The 23089-nt window shown below is 37.7% G+C and overlaps 1 protein-coding gene across 2 annotated transcripts; it reads left to right on the top strand.

Annotated features, from left to right (window-relative positions):
- The first annotated feature begins 1229 nt into the window (after window positions 1-1229).
- MS3_00010726 (uncharacterized protein) lies at window positions 1230-18195 on the top strand. Of its 2 annotated transcripts, XM_051219121.1 has the most exons (11): window positions 1230-1371; window positions 1409-1492; window positions 1524-1720; window positions 1754-1899; window positions 1935-2028; window positions 8358-8706; window positions 8930-9319; window positions 11093-11306; window positions 13315-13400; window positions 15106-15282; window positions 17303-18195. In XM_051219121.1, the coding sequence occupies exons 1-11, from the start codon at window positions 1255-1257 to the stop codon at window positions 17426-17428; spliced, it is 1980 nt and encodes a 659-aa protein (XP_051067308.1). In that variant the 5' UTR covers window positions 1230-1254; the 3' UTR covers window positions 17429-18195. The 2 variants fall into 2 exon arrangements, with proteins under 2 accessions (XP_051067308.1, XP_051067309.1); XM_051219120.1 differs by having other exon boundaries at window positions 1409-1720.
- Window positions 18196-23089: the final 4894 nt, after the last annotated feature.

The following is a 23089-nucleotide window of genomic DNA, read 5'->3' as shown; positions in this document are numbered from 1 at the left end:
TCGAAAGCAGGCATGTGAAGGACCAGTGGCAACTGGAAAGGTTTACCCAGGACATAGTTGGGTGGAGCTAGTGAGCGGCCCATGCTCCTGCATCAGGGGTAATATGCGTAATGATGAAGCGCGTCGCTTCCTCGACATCGCACAGTCGCTCATCTGATGTTTGCTATTTATCTGTGGGCAACTTTCTGGGTTTCCAGAGCAGCATGCTCTACACAGACAACGTGATAGTGGTTTGCAACACATCTTGTTTATAGCTGGTGTGACTCCTGTTCTCATGTTGTCATCCTACTTGTCGTGATTGTCATACCGCATTCTATTATCGATCGGAAGGAAAGAATCAACCAAAATGATGTTCTATCTGCTCTACTGAAATTTTCAAGTGAGCGTTTCGTGCCTGTAGGTAATCTTCGTTCTGTTGATAGAAGAAACCAGACTAGAAGTGTATAGGTGCCAGAGGTTTCTGCTCAAACACACAAAGCTTTACAACATTCAGTATAAGATAATAGGAAATATAATGGCTATACGAAATAATGAAGTGAATGAATGCTTGAATTCCATGGTTTTGACATGCTTTTAACTAATCGACCTTAACTGTTACAGCCTAACAGAGAGAACTGCATAAAACCGACAGAAACAGAAAACATTTCTGGAGTGGGTTTTTCTAAATCTCTAAAAGTGGTAGACACTGAAGACAAAGGGCCGAAACGTCTGTGCTACTGTAACTGAGAATCCAACTCAAATAAGGATAAAAGCCCTTACACCTTAGGACACAATCAAAAATGAAAGATTTACCACTGCCCTTTTGGAAGTGTGCTCTATGATGGGCCATGGACACTCAGAATCTGGTTGTCCGAAATCCTATCCCACCCAAATATTTAGTTCTTAATGAGATCAAAATCCATGAATGACGGGTATGAACGCACACTTGGATTGTAAGTTGAGTGCAAGAATTCGAGGCTGATTATTTGACACAGTGCAGCAGAGTGCCTGAACGTGACATAACTCACATGCTTGAACGGATGCCTTCAGCTAGTAGTGTTCCCAGCGGATCTGATCTGGATGAAAAACATTTCTTGTAATTGTTTATGGGCGCTTAAGGTTCAAGAACTAAGCAATCTTAACCGAATAAGACCGGCTCTTAGAACAAAAAGTACACTTTTATTTCTGAGAAGTGATTTAGGTCTACATAAGAATTTGTTTAAGTGAACGACACGTTGCCACATCTTTGAACGTATCGTTCCGTTCGTAGTTAAGATGTTGGACTTCTTCGTTATCATCACAAAAGGCGGGATTCGTCTATGGTGTTTCCCCGGATCAATAGATATATTCAGGTTATCAATAAATACATTCCTCAAATCCCTCATATTAGAGGTTAGTTGCGTGTGATTTAGGGAATCATGTTTAATAGGAGAATGCTGGTCGCTCACCTTTTGTTTGCGACTCTAGGGCTATGAAATTTTACATGGATAATGAATTTAACCTGTTATTTGTTGTAAGTTTTGTTGATGGAGTGACGCTTTCAGGCCGCATATCAAAATGTCCTTCAATTAAACTATGTGGATAAGTTTTTGACAGACATAGCTCTGGAATTTAGGGACAAGTACAAGAATAAACTGGTTAACCACGACATAACTGGGTCTTACGATGAATTTTTGCCTATCTATCAAGCTACTCTAAAGCGCACTGAAGACGAGTTTCGAGACCTTCGTAGAAGTGCCAAGTAAATTCAGTTTTGATTTTTATAGCTTTGTAGACAGATGCGGAAGTTTGAAGATTCTGATAAGTCAAAAAAGACTATCGCCTCTATGATTGTCCGAAAGGGTAAAAATCCTGAGGGCGATGTGAAAGATATTCCTATCGCCCAAAAGGAAAGTCTAGTTTCTGAACCCAAAGTGGAAGGTATTTTCGCTCTGAAATTATCACAACATTCTTAGAGCCTCCAGTAAATGGCATCGACACTTTTGAACAGAATAGACTCAGACTGGCTGCTAAGTTTAAGGGATCAAAGAAAAGTAAAGAACCAAAAAGGTAAGTCTCTTGGGTATTGATATTGTTGCTTCGGTTTTATTGTTTAGTCCTCTAAAAGGCATGACAAAAAGATCGAAGAATAAACCGGCGAGACCCTAATTTAAGGACGACCTTTGAACGAATCTTAAGTGACCTTGACAAGTATTAGCCAATCAGAAGAAAGTTAGTATAAAGTGAAAATATATTATATGAAAGTAATGGATTACAGTGAATATTCTTCTTTTACATGATTTAAAAACTTGTTAAGGTTTGATTAAGGTTCAGAGGTTCTGAATTCACAATGCATATGGAATAGAAACTCGTCTATTGGGTTAGAGTTAGGTTTACGGGTAAGGTTAGGGTTAGGGTTAGGTGAGGGTTTAGGGTTGGGGTTAGGTGAGGGTTTAGGGTTAGGGTCAGTTGAGGGTTAAGGTTCAGGGTTAGGGTTAGGTGAGGGTTTAGGGTTAGAGTTAGGTGAGGGTTAAGGTTAGGGTTAGGATGCTAACATACGAGTTTTTAAATCATGTCAAAGAAGAATATCCACTGTAATTTATTACTTTCTTTTAATATATTTTTACTTTATGCTGTCTTCTGATTGACTAATAATTGAAATTTCTCAAACGCTTCCGATTGGCTCGTCCCTAAATTAGAGTCTCGCCAATAAACCTAAAAAACTTTCCTGAGACTTGATTGTAATATCAGTAGTAGATCGCTTCTGTGCTTTTGATTTTTAATTTGTATTTAGATCGTGTCTTGATCTCAGCTTGAAATTGTTCATTCCGGTGTTTATTTTGCTTTAAGGGTGTGCCCTGCTACAAAACATAGCATCTCATACTGTTGTACTAGACCCTTTGTTATGCGAACTTTTCTCGATATTATCCAGTCTATTAATCCCAGGTTTTACCTAGTCGACGAAGTTGTATGTTACATAAACGCGATTACTTCTGCATGTTTTCTTCATTCTCTGCCTACTGCATGCTATTTCCTTCTAATATTTCACATTGCCCCACTCGATTTACAACTTTCATTCGCAATGTAACCACGTTCCGATGAAATTATACTTCATTCACACCTTACTAGGAGACCCAACTATTCAATAAAAAGGAAGGATGTATTTGTAAAATCTCAGTGAATGAATTTGAAGTAAATTGAACGTTTCGCCTTGCAATCGGGTCCAAGCTTCCCAAGGAATTTTAACCAAACATCAAAATTATGGAATATGAATAGGTACATGGTTCTCTGGTTCACTGTATACTAGATAGGTCATCCAATCAACCTTGACAACGTTTGAATTATGTATTTGCTTTGGTGTGTAAGAGACATGTGGTATAAAACGAAGCGTTAAGATGACATTGTGTGTATACGTAATTGGTGTAAGAAGAAATTTCATTACCTATATATTGTCTCTGGGCGGGTAATTTTAAGAAAACATACAATTTTTATGTATGATATAAATCAAAAATGTCACAGCATGCATAAAATGAAGATAAATAAACAAGATAAAGGAACGCATTCAAAGAGGAAGAATGTACTTATTAATGAATGTTTGTGTTATTTTTATTGTTCCAGTTAATTGTCTAACATATTCAGATAAGATAACTGAATAAAACCGTTAAATGTAATTGCTGTTATTCAGATAACAATAGATAAAATGGAATAAGCCATGGGGCAGCTAATTGTATTCCATCTCTCCCATTAATACTGTTCGGGTTTGCCCAGTATTAATAGGAGAGATGGAATGCTATAGTCTGCTTATAATTGCTATATGGCTATCAGTTAAATCCAAAACCCGCGTTTCTTCCGATTTGGGACCCATCATACGAATGTACTTTTATCTCAGTGTTAATCTTCAGACTCGGATAACGCCCTGTGGGTTTGAAACGAAAGGTATTAGGTTGATTTCTCAGTGTGAATATCAACATTAAGATCCAGATGCATTCGGCTGGTGAGTTCTAAACAGAACGATGTGCGTTCTAGATTTCCAACCGCTTACTGAATATGCTAAAACTGGTAACATGATGATGTATCAAGGCAGTCTGTAAATTATGCACATATGGCAACAGGGACTGGTCAATTAAAGTCCTGGATTTTAACGATAAATTACAAATTCCTACTGACATAAAACTGATGGTTTTTGTAGAAAACGACAGATTAATTGTATTGTGTTTTCCTTTCTCCTCAACGGTTCTTACAAGTTGATTAAACATTGGGAATTGTCCATTAAACCAGAAGAGGTTGATTATGGATACAGTGGTTTTGAGTGCTGTTAGAGATATGAGGGCAATTATCACTCCCCGGTTGCCCACACCGTGGAAGGGTTCTTCTGGAGGTACCCGGAAAGGAAATCGGATTGAAGGTGGTCTTAGTGACCCGAGAGCGTGGCCTCAGTGCCCAAGGGACAACTGCTTGAGGTCGGTCACATACGACATTTTTGTGAGTAGTTTTCGTGTTAGCTCCGTACTTGTTGGAACCTTACCGCCGGAGACGAATATCCGTGGGATAAGGCGGTGTGCATTTTTAGGGTGAACCTTTTCTAACCTCATCCTTCCTTGTTGGAAGGCAGCATCGCTGTCATGCTGATTGTCTGAAGAAAACACCTTACTGCCGTCACACCTCTGTAAAGTCAGCAGCACGACTTCGCCTTCGGATCTTGGGTTTGCTGCTTTTGGTCCTACCTCTCTTTAACTGACCTGTCTGACATAGTAGGACCTTGAGGAACGATTGTTCCAGCCAGTATAGCTCGATTGGTTTATCACAATAGGCAAGCTCGGCCACCTCGTCAAGATAGCAACAACAGTCGGGAATCGTCCATTAGAGAATATCGGAAGGTGTTTGTGGAGATTTTAGTAACTTCACAGATTGAAATCATGAGTCAATTGAAGCTAGACCACCATTAGAGAATAGTAAATTTTTTTCTAGGCGAAATCATAATGTTGCTTAAAATATGAAAGTCTTTGATGATATTAGGATTGCAGGCTACACACTCTGATATTCCAAATCATAATTACAAAGCAAATCAAAAAGATCAGATGGTTAGAAGTAACCATATATTTCTAGCTTTAGATATAGTATGTCACAGCATGTATAATCAACCACAGGTCTTAGTGGAACATCTATTTTATGTATTTTTGGTAGCCCATAAAATCTACAATGGTAACTGCTTTATGGATATACAGAAAACCATAGAGATAGTCCTAGTTTGGATCAGCTAAAAAAAAGTATTCGTAGAACATGTCCAAGCCACCGAAGACGGTGTTTCAAGATGGTGACACCGATTGTATTATCATCTCTGTGCTTGAACACACGATGCCGAACCTCTGCATTACTGACATGGTGTTGCCACGGGATGTCAGCAATCCTTCGGAGACAGCGATGATCGAATACAGAGAGTCGTCTAATATCCTCAACTCGGAGAGACCAGGTTTCACAAGCATAGAGCAATAGTGCTCTGACCGACGCGTTGTAGACCCGATCTTTTACAACCAGACTAACATGAAGTTGCCAAAGATGGTCCAGATTGGCATAAGCCACCCTGGCTTTCATTGTATATGAATTGATCTCATCACTCACGCCACCACCAGCACTTATACAGCTACTCAGATACACCAACCTTCTGGCTGTATCTATCCGTTCAATACCCAGGGTGAGTGCAGGATCAGGGGCCTGTCAGTCTTGTAAAAGCGCTTTGTACTTCGAAGGTGTAAGGCACATACCATACCTACGAACACCGATTACCAATTGATTAAGTGCGGATTGCATGGATTGGACATTATCGCACAGTAAGACATTATCATCCGTATACTCAAGGTCGAGAAGTCTTTCTCCAGGCAATAGGTCCACACCACCATTACCTACGTCCATCAGAGCTGTTTCCAGAATGTCATCGATAGCAAAGTTGAAGAGGAATGGTGAGATTGGGCAACCCTGCCTAACCCCACTGCTTGAATGGAACAATGGAGAAAGGTGGTTGTATGCTCTCACTGTGCCTGAAGTGTTTGAATGTAGGGCTTTCAAGATGTTAGTAAACTTCTCAGGCACACCCTTCTTCAATAGACAATCCCGGAGAACATTCCTGTCCAACGAATCGAATGTGGCTCTAATGTCGAGTAACATTACGATTGTTGGCCTGTGATTAGTATGACGGTGTTCTAACATTTGGTGAAGGGTGAAGATAAAATCAATACGGCCTCGACCAGAACGAACACTAGCCTTCTCCTCACGAGTCAATCTTTCTCGGGTTTTGAACTACCCACGAAGTATGACGAAAACCGATATTTTGGACGCAATCAGAAGTAGAATTATCCCACGATAGTTGTTGCAAAGACGACATGAACCATTTTTAAAGATAGGGAAAACTATCGACTCATTCCATGATGTTAGAACACTCCAAGTGCCAGATCTTTGTAAACAACTCAGTTTCTCAACTATAAAGTCACCACCATATTTAAAAAGGGCCGGAGGCAAATCATTTGGGCCTGATGATTTGTGGCGCATCAGGAGTTGGAGTTCCTTGCGAACTTCCACCTCGTTAGGTGGATCAGTCGTCACGGGCCATCAAGGGCAAGACAGTCTGATCGATGTCGCCGGGGCAGTAGATCTGTTGAACTGCCCCTCGAAAAAACTCTGCCCATTGACATCCCGTCATTTTTATATATTGTTTCGCTCGCACCAGACTTCTTGCTGCCAGTGACTCAGATGAGATGAAAGGGCTTCCGACAGTTACCAGATGCAGCTTCTACTTCCAACTCATTGGCACTCTCGTACCACCAAGTTTCTCGGTCTTTACGCAGGCTTTGCACAATTTCATTACGTAACAATCTTCGTTTATGGTCAAACTCACAGTCACCAGGAGTAGACCGATGGGCTCCAATGAGTTGTAGGGAACCTGGAGAAACTCAGTGCTTATAAGCGGGACGTTTCGCGAAGCCGCTAGCGACTTTACTCGCCATTTTCATGGCGTCATGCAATTGCAACCAACACTCATCTATACTTTTCAGTGGGATGGTAGCTAGCCTTGAACCTAGCTCGGTTTGATATTTAATTGCAACAGAAGTTGCAACCAATTTACTAACATCGATTCGTTTAGGGCGATGAATTTGTTGGTCATTGAAAAGTAAGATAAGATTAGCGCTAACAAGGGTATGATCAGAGTTCAAATAAGTACTCCAAAAGGAACAACCACTCCAGCGATAGCTGATCGCGATGTGGTCCAAGCTTGAGATTTAGAGGGAGGACGCCAGGTAGCGCATTGGCGATAACTTTGCCAATAGTTGTTGCAAGCCAGAAATAGGCTACAGTCTTCGCAAATTTTCAGTAGTCGGTTACCGTTATATGATCTTCGATCAAGTCCCCATCGGCCACCTAAACGATTCTTCTGTGCCTAGACGCCCGACCTGAGCACTAAAGTCTCTAGCTAGTACTACAATATTTGTCAGTGGTAACATTCAGCTCCCAACCAGTCGGTGACTTCAGATCGCTTAGATAAGACAGGGTTCCCACCGTAGGCGAGCTTCTCTGTAAGTTTCAAAATAAAAGAATACACAAAGCGAAAATGAAAAGGAGTAGGTAAGTGACGTAATACAAGTAGAAATGGAAACGAATGTTATTAAAGGATTATGAGTGTGATTTATTTGAATGCGAATTAAAGTGACAATAATTTTTCAGTGGTAATCATCATTTGATTTGCGTAAGGGCTGGGATACTCCCTGGGCTCCCAAACCAAAGAAAGTAGTTTTCTTAACAGACCACACCTCAATCTTCTAACCTAAAGGTCTAATCCACAATACAGTGGGGCAACGTTTGGAGATCCAGTTCTTTGGAAGCCGGTGACCGACAACAAGTTCATACGCCGTTTGTTCCCTCAGAATCATGAAGCCCCTGTACACCACTGGTTTGGAATCAGGGTTTTCCAACTCTTTTAGATGGATCCTCCATATCCACTAACCCAGTTAAAGCTCCGGACATTCGCCTTCACCAAGCGTTGGACATAATTTACTTGAAATTTTTATTCATTTTACAAGATTACTTAAAAAGTATATTAACTGATAGCACTTACCTTCTGAATCACGTTAAAATTTTGATTACGTCGGTGCAACAACTTATTGACGCTTATCAGAATCATCTTCAAGTCTATACAAATATTCGTCAGTATTTGAACGAATAGTTTGACAGAAACTGGATGCCAAGTATCAAGAAGACATTTGTGAAAGTTGTGATTTGAACTAATTTTGGCGGTTGAATTTTGAATAATCTTAACGTTTCGTCCACCAAACTTATATATATATCATTCCCAATTACTGATTCCACATTTATTTTATTAGTACTAAACATGTTTCCTTATGTTCATCTAGCCCTTCATTGTCACCTATGCAAAAACCTAATGGTAAAAAAATCAAAGAAAGCCGTCGGTGGGATAATTCAGCAACTGGCGAGGAGGCAGCAGCTTTGGATTTTAGTAGTATGAATCATACAGAGTCAACAGGAAACCAAAAAGCTGATTATAACTTTTCTGCCACGGAAATAGAAACGCTATCTCGTCTCCGTGGGACAATGAAAGATGATTTAGATGAAGTTAATGTCTCTTCAGGTGATGAAGACCTAGATGATTTAGAGCTTGAAGAGAATAAATCCGTTGAACAGAATGGTTTACCAACCGACTCTCAACTTCAAAAGAGTTCACTTGATAATAAACAAACAAAGGTTCGTCAATCTGCTTGGACTGATTTAGTCTTCTTTTATTTATTTAGTGTCTAATTTTATGTTCTAATATATACTTGTATTATTTAAATCTGAATGAATAAGGAAATAAATTTATCAGCCTATTCGGCTATGTAAATCATTATGAACCATCGATTTAGAAAAACGTTTGAGATCTTAAAAGATCAGAAAATTATGTGTGTATTTTCTTTTTCTTTTATTATAGTCAGGTTATCTCAATGGCGGTTTTGCATCAAGTTTATTGCGTGGTTTACGCATTACTGGTGGTTCTGGGCGTGTTCTAACTCGAGAAGATATTACACCTTGTCTTGAGCAACTTAGAGAACGCCTTGTTGGTAAAAATGTTGCTATGTCAATCGCTGATAGAGTTTGTTCGAACGTTGCTGATCGCCTTGTTGGCACATCACTTGGAACATTTGAAAGAATTTACCCTCGTGTTCGAGCCAGTTTGGAAGAAGTTTGTTCTCGAATTTTAGTTTCTGGTCGCCGCGTAGATGTTCTTCGTGATGCACTGGATGCGCGTACTCAAGGAAGACCATACAGTATTGTTTTCTGTGGTGTTAATGGTGTTGGAAAGTCGACAAATCTGGCAAAGGTATGTCATTTAACTAAGTTATCTAATGTAATAACCAACAAGTCACCAACCGAGTACAGATTCGTGCACTCTGCTTTAGGTCACAGTTTTTGTATAGACCAGTTATACCACCCACGTGTCTAAACAAGAACAGCTGGAACAGGATACGAACCTACCTACAAACCGATTTTTAAAAACTAAACTGTTTAGTCACTAAGCTACTTATCTACAAGTAATGATTTCTCATTATATTTAAAAAAGTACCATCATTCGATTGGCGAGTGAAAGTATTGGTATGTAGAGAAGAATATTCTGTGAATATAAGGTTTGTTAAAGTACATATATTCAGACTATATGTATAACTACGCATGAGATAAATTAATGATCTACAGAATATACATTTTCTGTGGGATGATTTGATACCTTATATCATGAATCTAGAAATCCTCTCATGCTTTTTATTCTCTTTTTAAACTTGATCTTTTCCAATACCGTTACTGTTACTACTTCTACTAACCTCGGATTTGGCTTGGTAATTTTATCTTGCTATGCTAACGTGGTGTGATAACTTGGATCAATGTACTTATGTTCTAAGTTCCTCGTTACATATGACTGGTTGACTTTAACATAAATCACTGAACCGTAATTTAAAATAAGTAGGGCCTGATAGAAATATGTAGTTGCTCAAGCTACCATATCACATCAGTATAGCAAGAACTTATCTAAAGAAGATATAGTTTAGGAGTCGATATACTAGTATAGATGAATAGAAAAATTAAACATTGTGAAATAATATTGAAATGTGTAATTTAGTGGAAGATAAATAATTAAAACACCTGGATTACTCTGTGATTGATTTTGAACATTGTCACCTAACGTTTCCCCAAACGACTGATTGTAATCATTATGTCATACCCTGATCAACACCGCTCAGATCAACAGTCAATAATTTTCGACTTTAAATAAAATTATTAAACATAAATGTACTTACTCTTTCTGACTTCTATAATAGATGTTTATTTACTATTCTAACCAGTTTCTTTGATGAATATATAAGTTTCCAAAGAAAAACAACAGAATGTTATCTATGAGATCAGTAGTCATGATTGTAATACAACTTATGTCGAAGAAACATCTAGACAGTTGAACATAAAGTTGAAGGAAGACAAGTAATGTTCAAAACATGTTGCAAAAGCTTCAGTTGATCTTAAGTAACTTGAAAATAGGTCAATGGTAGTGTTAAATGAGTCAGAATCAGGAAACATGATTGATTGCAGTGGCCAAAATAATCCAGAAAGGGTTTTGTACGTATAAAAAAGGATTGACGGGAAAAGCTTTATATTTATGGGTTAATAAGAACAGCCTAAACAGAAAAGATGTTATTGAACTAGCCACGTTTTGGCAAATGATCATGTAAAAACAAATTAACTCCTAATATCAACTATTAATAACTCAAACTTACACATACACACACAGTCATTCATTTATCGTCACAATATGAACTCTCCACATGATTCACATATAAAACTAACTCATGTTATCCTACTTTCTAAAGTCAACATCTGAATATGATTGAATAAGTACACTAAAGATTTGATTTTGATTATTACCCTAAAGAAGTCCAGACAAATTTTCCGGACGAGATGTTGGAATTATTTAAGTTTGAATCGCTGAAATTATTTTAAATCTAATTTTCACAATTAGTGTTTTCAAGATTTTTACTGACAGTAGAATTGTACTAAACTGTTCATACATGAAATTAATAATCATACTAGTATTTCGCTTTTCCTATAGATCGCTTTTTGGCTTATCGAGAAGAATTTCCGTGTCCTTATAGCTGCCTGTGATACTTTTCGATCTGGTGCTGTTGAACAGCTGCGTACACATGTACGTAAATTAAATTACATTCATCCAGCTGATCAGCATGGTGGTCAAACTATGGTTGAACTGTATGAGCAGGGATATGGTCGTGATGCAGCCTCAATAGCTCGTTCTGCAATTAACTATGGTATAAAGTGTACTTTTATATTCAATATTATATATATATATATATATCTAATTTTTCTAAGTCTATGTTAAGCGTTTATTTTATTTAGGGAAATCTCACATTCTGCTTAACAATTGTTGAATGTGATTGTTTGAATAGAAGCTTATGAAGTGAAATCGTTCTTTAATTTCTCAAAATAGTTAAGCGTTGTACCGAATTCTAGCTCCAATTTCACTATACACCTGCTATTTTTCTGAATAAAATATAATTTTGGTGGTTTATCTCTACCCCCAAATGCCCTGGTATGGTCGAGAGTGGGGTGGGCCCGCCCTCCCTCTCAAAATGCTCTCACGCGGCCACTCGTACACAGCCTCTGCCAGGGAAGTCCTACTCACTGTCTTCTCGTGGTCTGGGTGTTGTTGTTTATCTGTAGTGAAGTGATTCGAACAAGTTACTTTCCATTACTAGATATCAGGTCTGATTTCCATTCTACCTTCCATTCATCCAGATTGTAGATGTAGTCATTACAGTGGTCTCGAGTGCTGTTAGAGGTATGAGGGCGGTTATCACTTCCCGGTTGCCCACACCGAGGAAGGATTCTTCTGGAGGTACCTGAAAAGGAAATTGGATTAGAGGTTGTCTCAGTGACCTGAGAGCGTGACCGCAGTGCCCAAGGGACAACTGCTTGAGGCCGGTCGCGCACGGCCTTTTCGTGGGAGGTTTTTGACGTGTTAGCTCCGTTCTTCAAAGGGCCTTACCGTCGGAGACGGAAATCCGTGAGGTAAGGTGAGGTGTGCATTTTTAGGGTCGACCTTTTCTAACCCCACCCCTCCTTGTGGGAAGGCAGCATCGCTGTCATGCTGGTTGTCTGAAGGAAACACCTTACTGCTGTCACACCTCTGTACAGTCAGCAGTACGACTGCACCTTCGGACCTTGGGTTTGTTGCTTTTAGTCTTACCGCTCTTCAGCCGACCTGTCTGACATGGTAGGACCTTGAGGAACGATTGTTTCAGCCAGTATAGCTCGGTTGCTTCATCACGATAGGCAAGCCCGATCACCACGTCAAGGTAGCAACAACGGTCGGGTGTAGTCATTACACATTAGACAGGATTCAAAAATCACTGCAAAAGTCAGTAATTGATAATTAAACTACTTCATTGTGTTCATTCGTATCATCCATATTAGAATATTGATGTGTTTATAATTTTTAGTCGTTGGTGTGATAGCTGTGGATCATTAGTTTCAGTCAGAATGGATACTCACCAAGCTACCGAATTACAATCTGTTGTACATCGAATGATTTGATTACCATATCACAGCAACCTTTCGATCGTGTGATTAATAACTGATTCAAGCTCACAAAATATCATCTTTGATCCCCTGAAACTGCGTTTTAAACTGTATACTGTAGCCCATGATGTTGGAAAACTGTATGATCAAATCAACTGTTAAAACTACTAATCCTGTTTTACTGTAAGTTTTGGGGGGATCTAAAGCATTCCTCGGAAAACTTCGTAGGGGACCTGAAGGATCTTAGAAACATTTTATCCAGTCAGCATTGAATAGATGTTTTTCAGAAATATCGAGAAAGTGAAGCGTCACGTATCACATTTCTGAATGATTACTTATCTTAGTATTGTGTTCAGCATGGTTCCGGGATCTTCCAGAAACCTAACGCCCCTCTGAAATACCATAAATACCCTCGTATTCTGTACATAAAACTAACCTTTGAGTAAAGCGTTATTTTCACATTGTGCCTTTCCTCTCGTGTTCATATTTTCATGTAGATTTAGCCTGTGGGTTATTAGAAGAGCTTATGAAACCCACTCACGTGTTCATTAAGAAAAAAATTCGACATTAGTTGTTCCTTTGTATTGCCTGATTAACTCCCATTACATACACTCAATTCAAATCATAAGTATAATCGGGTTATGCTTGAAACATACAAATTAAATTCTACTCTTATTTCATATGTACATTATAAATTTTAAATTACTTAATACTTGTTTTTCTTGTCTTTCTTAATAGCCCGTGATCGACACTTTGATGTTGTACTTGTGGACACAGCTGGGCGTATGCAAGACAATGAACCATTAATGCGTGCTTTAGCTTCGGTAAGTCACATATGTTTTTTGGAAATTAAACTATTCTTATAGCTTACAGATTTATAATCGTATTAATTCAGTGAGATATCTAATTAAAGCCTAGTACAAATGAGGGTTAGCCAAAGTCGCTTTACCGTACCAGGACAACAAGATCAAATTAACAAGATGATAATAATCTTGCCTTCGATTTAGACTCGATTGTTACATGCTTCGGTCTCATTCGTCTCACCATAATTCTGCCATCACTAATAAATACATAAGTTTAGACAACTGACTAGTATCTATAGTGCTTTTCATTACTAATAATATGACTGAGATCCTAAATAATGTTTAAATATTTTTGGGTTATACAGTCTTGAAATCAGGTGACCATTTCCACTTATCGCTTTACGGCAAAGGTATTTTCTATGTAGTAACCTATTCACATTCGGCGCTTACTTGCTTGCCTAACAACTTTGCCCGTCGTGGATCATAGGCCACCGACCAACAGTCCCTAATCTTCTCTATCTTGGATTATCCTTTCTGGTTGTTGCCAAGTTCTATCCACTTTTTTTATATATGCCTCCCATTCCTGGCGAGATGTGTTCTTCGGTCTTCACTTTTTCCTCTTGCCTTGAGGATTCAAATTTAAGGCTTACCTTGTTATGCAGTTTGATGATTTCCGTAAAGTTTGACCTACCCACCTCCATGTTTTCCTAATTTTCTATCCAGATAGAAGATAGTTTGTTCTCTATCACAGTAGATTTTTACTAGTGTCTGGTCAACGGATATGAAGTATCTTGCATAAATAGCTGTTTATAAATACCTGTACCTTTTTGATGATGGTTGTAGTAGTTTACAACTGACTGAACACTGGGTAGCGATCAATGTCATGTGTTCTATCTTAGTTCAGATCAAATTCAATCTACCAAGTTGAGATGAGATGTCGGTTGGAGGTAGTCGATAGGAAACCCTAGACCTAGGTTTTATACTATTTGGCACTCGTTAGCAAGGTGTACATGTAATCTTGAGGGAACTGATGCTTCGTCTCTGACTATGAAGCTGGGCGACACGGGACCGATTCTGTCAGGAAGTATCAGTTCCCTCAAAATTCCAGGTATACCTTGCTGACGAGTGCCAAGTAGCACGAAACCTAGGTCCAGGGTTTCCTATTGACTACCTCCAACCATCATCTCATTTCAACATTGTTGTAATAGTTCTCTAAGTTTCAGCTCTTCACAATAGAATTGTCCTGACGTTTGTGTTGAAGATTCTGACTTTAATGTTGGCTGACAGTTGTTTTGAGTTCCAGATGTTCTTTAATTTTAGGAATGCTGTCCTTGTTTCGCCAATCTATGCCTTTAGATATGCATCAGATCCTCGTTTATCAATGATACTCCTCATGTACGTAAAACTTCCCACCTCTTCCATAGCTTCTCCATCCCATGTAATTTGATTGGTTGGTTCTCGTTGTGCCCTATTTCCAGGTTTTGCTTTTTTCCTTGTGAATGTCAAAGCTTACTCCTGCAGAAACTGCTGCCGCACTGACTACCGTCATTTGCATTTGTTTTTGTGTACAGGCACCTACTTATAATTTTATCAGTTTATAATAGATATCTCACAGCAATTTCTCTGTTATTTTGATGTCCAATGTTGAAATAGTAGAAAATTTTCATTAAATTGTGTTTTCAAAAGTTTTCTCAATTTCGTGACCCTTTCTACTCTCCTTTTCTAGCTGATTCAAACCAACCAACCGGATCTTGTGTTGTTCGTTGGTGAAGCGTTGGTTGGTAATGAAGCAGTTGATCAACTGGTTAAATTCAATCAATCACTTGCAGATCATAGCTATTCTGATCGCCCTAGGTGCATTGATGGCATTGTATTGACTAAATTCGACACAATTGATGATAAGGTATTGAAAAATGTGTTTTAATAGACATTTTCTTATCCTTCATGTCCTGGAAATATAATATAAATTCAAATAAATTAAGGAATGCATGAATGGTAGATAGTGTAATAAAACGTTGATTTGAGGTACCACGATTCTCTATTGAAATTAAAAATGTCTCATGTTAATTGAAAGAACATAAATCAGTTAGGAAAAATAAAAGCTTAATCCATATACACATGTGTTCTTAGTTTTGACTTATATAGGTGGTACACTTTTATCCATTGACTATAACCTTTAATTACTATCCTTAAATCTCTCCAGTAAAAAGAAGGATTTAGGATCCAAAAACTGTCAGTAGCGTTTTGTGGTCTCTTAGTAACGTTAACTGTCTGCCGAATAGCATGTTGTGAAACTTTTTTACAGAGAAGATAATGGAAAGGGCTTCCTTCTCTGACTATAGTTCCTTTATATTGTTGCCAGTGATCGTGCAGTGTGGGCAATCGCTCTCTCAGATCCATCGGGGTAGATATGTGAAATCACTGCTCCAATTCCGTAATTTGATGCATCTGCTGCGACCACAATAGGAAGGGCCGGATCATAGTGCGTAAGTAGAAGATTTGATGATAGGGTTGTTTTAAGAATGCTTCTTGATATTCTTTGTTAGTAAACAATTCGGAGGGGCACGCATGATGAAGTTCAGGAAGAACAGTTCCGTAATGACTAACCAATCCCAAGAAAGATCGTAGAGTAGGGGATATCCTTAGGTGTAGACATAGTTTTTATAGCTTCGATATCCTCTGGGTCTTGTCGTCTCTCATCTTTATCTCTTATGAAACTAAGGAGTCGCACCTGCTGTATACAACGATCACACTTTTCAGCTCGGAGGACGATATCATAATCATGAGAGCAGAAAAAATGGACTTGCAGGAGACTTTTGACCAGGTGCTAGCACGCATAGCTGAAGTTCTATGAAGCTCGGGGAAAGCCGAAGACATTCCAAGTAATCATCTTTTGGAAGAACATCCCAGAATCTTGACGTGTAGCTTCCCGATCGAGCAAATGCTAGAAACCACTGCACGCAGATTGAATTGCTGTAATGATGATATCGTTTTTACTAAAAACTATAAATACTTGAGAGTTTTGTACTATATTTGACACTTTGGAATGACATTCCTTCTCACTTGTGATTTAGAGGATTCTAGTGTTCGTGTGCTCAAGTAGTAGGCGGTATAGCAAGAATCTAAGATCTAGATAGCCCCCAAATGCCCTGGTATGGCCGAGAGCGGGGTGGGTTCGCCCTCCCTCTCGAAATACTCTCACACGGCCGCGCGTATACAGCCTCTGCCAAGGAAGTACTACTCACTGCCTTCTCGTGGCGGGGGTGTTGTTTACGAAAATGAGAGGACGAAAAGCGAATGTCCGGCGCTTTAACCGGATTCCAAACTGATGGTGCACATGGGCCCCAGTATCCTGCGGGAACAAATGGCGTATGAACCAATTTTCGGTCACCGGCTACCATGGGACTGCATCTCCTTACGATACTCCACTGCCTTGTGGGTTAGACCTTTAGGTCAAAGGCTCGGGGTGTGGCCCCTAAGATAACCACCTGCATCGGTCTGGGCACCCGGTCAGTATCGCAGCCCACACGCAATTAATGAACTGAAATTGTGTGGCGCATATATATTTGGCGCACTCCTGTACCAATATATATGTGTTCAAATAATAATAATAAGATCTAGATATAACATACTCTCAGTAGTAAAACATCTGGTCGGATCACATCTCTATCGTCATTTAATAACATCATGTTGAACATGATTACTAACGAGATCCACCTATGTAATATAGATGAAAAATGTGTTATATTTCTATTGTTTGTTTTATATGCACGTTTAAGTGTTTTTGTATATATAATAGTATAATTTTGTTGCTAATTATTTTCAAATTAAATTGATGTACCAATTTCCACGTTACATGTGATTGAGTTATTATTCATCCTTTGAACTAACTAATTCATTCCGCAATTTTTTTTGTTTTTCAGGTTGGAGCTGCTATTTCTATGGCATGTATTTCAAATCAACCTATTGTATTTGTTGGTACAGGTCAAACTTATTCTGATCTTCGTCAGTTATCAGTAAATGCTGTTGTTAAAGCTTTAATGAAATAAATTACTTTCATATACTTTGCCAATATCTGTCAATGATAATTATCAACACTATTATTGTGTATATGTTATTTGATTGATTTTGTTTTTCTTCTTTTTCTGATCCCATATGTTATGATTTTGATGTCTAGGATGATTTTTTTTCCTTTCTTTTTTTCTCTTGAATTCCCCCCCACACACACACACACATCCTCTTATGGATTACTTTCAAAAGAGAGAATACACTGGACAAAATGAATTTCTTTTCTCTTCACCCACTTCATTTTTCTTCATAAACATTATTTGATAAATAAAATTACAATGTTTAGTCTATCTTTTATTCAATTCCATATTACTAATAAAGATAGATAAGTAGTATCAATAGTCTTATTTCTATTTTTCTTTACTATTCTATCGTTGTGTGTATATGAGGAGAGAGAAAGAGAAGGAAGATACATATTATTGTTCATTGTGTATGGTCCCTTTATTATTCCCTATTTTCTATTTATGTATTGTATGATTCTGTTGTTATTTTTTTCCCATTGATGTTTATGTGATATAAATATACATTCTGTTCATTGGTGTCCTTGTATGAATGTATTTTTTATAGATAAACTATACAAACCTCGGAAGTCCTTTTCTTTTTTTTCCATGGTGAATAGTACTTGTATCATATTAATTTTATGTACTAACTTCATGTTATTCAATTCAAATTGTTCGATTCATTCCTTTATATCTTCTTGAAATTTGTCTTTTCTGTCATAAACGTAAAATAAAAGAGCCAATTAAGTATTTGTTTGTTTTTTACTTCTTCTTAAGAATGTATGTTATTTGTTTTTTTTCTTTTATCCCATAGTTAACCATAGGTGTTTGCTTTATTGGGTATCAGTTAGTACTTGATTTGTTTTGACTTAGTTACATGTTTAATTCTGTTTCATATCTGTGTAAGTTATGATTGTTGAGTTATATCATTAGTAATCATAAATAGACAAGTAAATAATATCTGATTGTAGTCTGATACAGAGATTCCAATATAAATGGTTGCTGCCATGTAATTGTAGCTATACTTGCACTATGTTTTACACGACAACTTGGGGAAAAGTAATGCAATTCCAATCAAATGATATGATGAAACAATTTCTCAGTTTGAATATATTGCAAACAGTACTATTTTATTTCTAATAGATAACATATTTAGAATTGTAACCTATCTATAAGTTGAAGCTTCGAAGTACATGTATTGATGAATACTTCTTTATCCATAATGAATTCGGTAGCCATGGGAAATTTCTCTGACCTTGTTCGGCTGATATTGATTGCTGCCTTCTTGTCCCTCCTTTTTAAAATCTTATCCAGTGTATCAACAGTGATCCATTCCTTGTGATGGTGCTTCTTGTGGCCCAGAACCTCATGACATGTTGAAGTGTTTGCTTCCTTGATCCCTTTCCAGTTGTTCTCCATAGTAGTCCACTCTCCATTGAGTAGATTGTGAAAGGCCTGGAACCTATTGCTGAGGGTTATCTTGAATTCGTTAGGTCTGTCAGTATTCCGAAGGAAGGCCGTATTAAACTTTTATGGTGTTGTCCAATGCTTCTTGAGTTTCAATTTCATCTTGGCAACCAGCAAGTGATGATCTGAGGCTATATAAGCTCTTGGTTCTTACGTCTTCCATCGTCCTTCTGAACTTTTTATTAATGCACATATGGTCGGTTTAGTTCTGTGTAGTGTGATCCGGTGGCTTTGTGTATACGTTTATGTGTGAATATGGTGCCGCCTATGACCAGTTTGTTGAAGGCACATAAGTTTGCAAAACCTTCACCAGTTTCGTTCCTTTCTCCCAGTCTGTGTCGTCCCATGATGTTTTCATATCCGTTATCGTTCATTTCAACATTGGCATTTAGGTCTCCCATCAGAATGGTCAAGTCCTTTTTTGGGCATTTCTCAATGATTGACTGTAGCCTATCTTAGAATTGGTCTGTAACGTCTTCATTGTGATGGTTTGTAGTTGCATAGCATTGGATGACGTTCATTGTAATGCTCTCTTTCCTTGTTTTGAAGTAGGTTTTGATGATCCTTAGTACATGAGATTCCCATCTTACAAGTGCATTTCGTGCTTGTTTGGATAGCATCAGTTCAACTCCTTATGTATATGGGGCATTTTCTTCTTCATGGCCGGAGTATAACGGCAGCTCCCCTGAAGCTAGTCTTTGTCAAACTTGCTTCCAATGTGTTTCACTGATTTCAACCACCTCCAGGTTGTATCTTTTCATTTCAGCAGCAACTTGGATGACTCTCCCACATTGTATGGACGTTCCATGTACCTAAATAAATGTTTGCTCTGGTTATCAGAAGGAACATCAGCCTCGTGACTTCCGAAGGAACTCGGCTTTCACCATGAGGCGTCATAACTCTTCTAAATGAAGATCTCATTACTCCCAGGGTAGAGTTTAAGTGGTTCGAATTATTTTCTCTGATTAGCGTTTTCTCAATAAGTTATATTTCTATGGGATGGGGTCGCTAACCTCATGCCCAAACCTCCTCCTTTATTCAGGTTTGGGACCGGCAGCAGCCCTAGAGGATCTCTAGGCGGAGTTCTGACGTTGAACACCAAAGTAATAATCCAGAAGATATTCCCTGCTCTATACATGTCTCAATCATTTATAGATAAGATGTTTAATATAAATTAGGTGGCATGGAATGGTTTTCATTTAGCTAGTTATGTATTCTTTATCGGCTATTTAAATCATCGTTGTCAAATTATTTATCGACAATGTATAGCACATGGTATGATTGTTAATCTATCTAAATTATCATAACAGGGGAGGGAGTTTACAAATTGAGAAACGGTATTATGTTAGTAACGATATTCATAGTAGTGTATTTCGAAAGAAACGGGAGATTTTTAGTTCGGAATGATAATAAGCTTGAGATTTACTGAGAGAAAGAAAGGATTTGTCGATTCACATTTACTAGTCATTTCAACTGTCATATTTATTCTTTAATTACGATTACCATTCTAAATTAAAAAAATCGACCATTTTCAGATAACAATAGGATAATAGTTCCATTAATATTTGCTTATATATTTGGATGGGGAGGTGGTCGCAAATGTGTCATGTTAAATCCAAATGACATGTTTGATTTTACTGTAACATTTTACCTACTTATATAATTTGTAGGTAGTATAAATCCGTTTCTAAAAATTAAATCAGGGTTGGCGATCCATCGAGAATGTCCGATTTATAGCTATTATATAGAACCTTATGTTAATGATATCTTTACACATCGGTGTATCGAGAGGTGTTTTCATGATCTATTTGTACTAAACGTATATTTCTAGTAGATTTTACCTCACTTTTGTCGACCACATCAACTACCTCGTAACATACTTGAGTCCGTGGATAGATTTCACTCTAAATCCCATCGATTTCCACGAAGAATTATGTAACTGGACGCAAATCTCACCATCACTTTCGATAGCATATATTAATAGTTCCTAATTTCTGAACAGAAGAGAATTCAACCTAAAAAAAAGCTCTTGGAATCGCTCATTTAATTTGATGATCAATTTAAAAATATTTAACTCAAAGAAAACTTAAGAATTTTTAATTTAGATACACATACATCCGTTGAAAAATTGAATTGACTAAACTTCTTGCATTTCACAACAAAACTAGGGTGAAATTTTAGCTAGACAAAAGCCAGGTTTGCACAGTTGGTATACAACTACAAATCTACCAGGAATGTAGCCATGGACCTGGAGAATTAGTGGCGAGCGCGTTGCATTTTGACAATCATTAAGTTGATATTCAATAGCTCACATAGTGTCTTCCTTTCAATAGTCTAACTAGAGTTATTTTCTTGGTTATATCTCTTTGAATGAAAACATTGTTCGTATACGGGGAATAACCAAAAATGCAGGAGAATCTTGTGATAAACTGTGAATTCATCCGTGTCAACAGCCATTATCTTCTCATGGACCGGTACGGCGTCTTGTTCACGTTATTTTTATTTAAATAAACTCCACAAAGCACTTCAGGGTAGACAGTGACCATATGAATTAGAGTTATCGATCGATTCATTGATATAATTTAATTATAGGTTGCTATGGACATTGTTGTAATTCATAGTTTTTATAACAAGCTGATATTAGTTAAACAACCACTGAAAACCAGGAATCACTGAGGCCTTTGAACACCTACAATTGAGGAGTCTTATAATAGAACGCAACAGCTATCTAGTGATTCTCGGCTGCCTAAATAAAATCAGTTCATGAAGTAAACTATAAGATTTAGTTATTTGCCAACAAATCAAGATTAACAAGGTTTACAAAATAAAATTAACTGAGCATTTTGTTCCAACATTACTACTCGTTGAACGACCACAAAAAGCAGTTTATAAAGAATAATGCTAAAATACAATTGTCCAGGGTGTTTTAGATTTTTGAACGGAAGGTTATCATTAGAATAGGAAGAGTGCATAAGTAAGATCGTAATTTCTAATGATCAAAGTAAAATCAGTCAGTCAGCAACAACGTAGAACTTCGTACGTACATACATCAGTTCAAGTTGTCATATCATATTAGCACAGAGATACAATTGTCGATTCAAATCCCATACTGGTAGAGATAATAAAAGTATATGCAGTAATCGGAAAGATTAGGGTTTGAAGTTGTTATTCAAGGAGTATAATACAGTGGAATAAATTTGGAAAGCGAAAAAAAGGGACACGAATAATTCAGAAGATTAAAATTTGGGAGAACATAAAAAGTGGATGCACCTGTTCCATTGCAATCGATTCTGAGCCATGTGATTCAAGGTCTCTAACCATCAGTTGCTATCATTTCGCGGATTCCAACCAGGTAGTCTACACCTACCAACATGGCTCAGTTCAATTGTCGGTGAATTCATAGATTTGTGCCACTTTTAGTCTGGCCGACCCTAGATTTTTTCCAACCTACTCCTATACCACTGAACATCGCACATCGAGACAGTCGGTCGTTGGGCATACGTAACATGTGTCCCAGCCATCTCAACTGATGAAGTTTCACTACGTCATCAATTGATTTGCCATCCTTACCTAGTACTCGTTTCCTAACAACTGCATTACTTACTCGGTGGTCCCGGGATATACGAGCAATGTTTCGAAGACACCTATGATCGAATACTAGTAACCTAGGTATATCCTCTACTCTTACCGGCCATGTTTCACAGACATAAAGTAGGATGGAATGAACTGCTGCACAGTAAACCCGTCCTTTGGTTAGTAGACTGATATCTCGCCGTTTCGTCATCAAATATAATGAAGACCAAAATTAATTTGATTAGTTACATTACTTATAAGAAATAACCTCTGCAAAGCAACGTAGTAGTGACAATTTTGTTTATTCATTAATTAGAATAAGTTGAAAATGTTCACTAAGTATTTGATGATCACAATTTTGAGAACTTCGCTTTTGCATAGATGCAGAATTTAAACAGAATATTAATAAGATTTATATCGTTAACACATAACAACAAAATTTGGGGATCAAGCCAAAAGATATCGTTCATTTGTTTTAATCTAACTGATGTAGTGGCTTAGCTTCGTTAATCATTCACCTTTGTCGTCGTTATTATATAAATTCCAACGGTGTTTGAATTTAGAAGGCAATAAGATGTGGCGATTACAGTTTATCAGCTGATA

The sequence above is a fragment of the Schistosoma haematobium genome, chromosome 2 (genome assembly GCF_000699445.3).
Source record: "Schistosoma haematobium chromosome 2, whole genome shotgun sequence".
In the NCBI taxonomy this organism is placed as follows: Eukaryota; Metazoa; Platyhelminthes; class Trematoda; order Strigeidida; family Schistosomatidae; genus Schistosoma; species Schistosoma haematobium.
The sequence above is the reverse complement of the archived record's forward strand: the minus strand, read 5'-3'. Positions and strand labels throughout refer to the sequence as shown.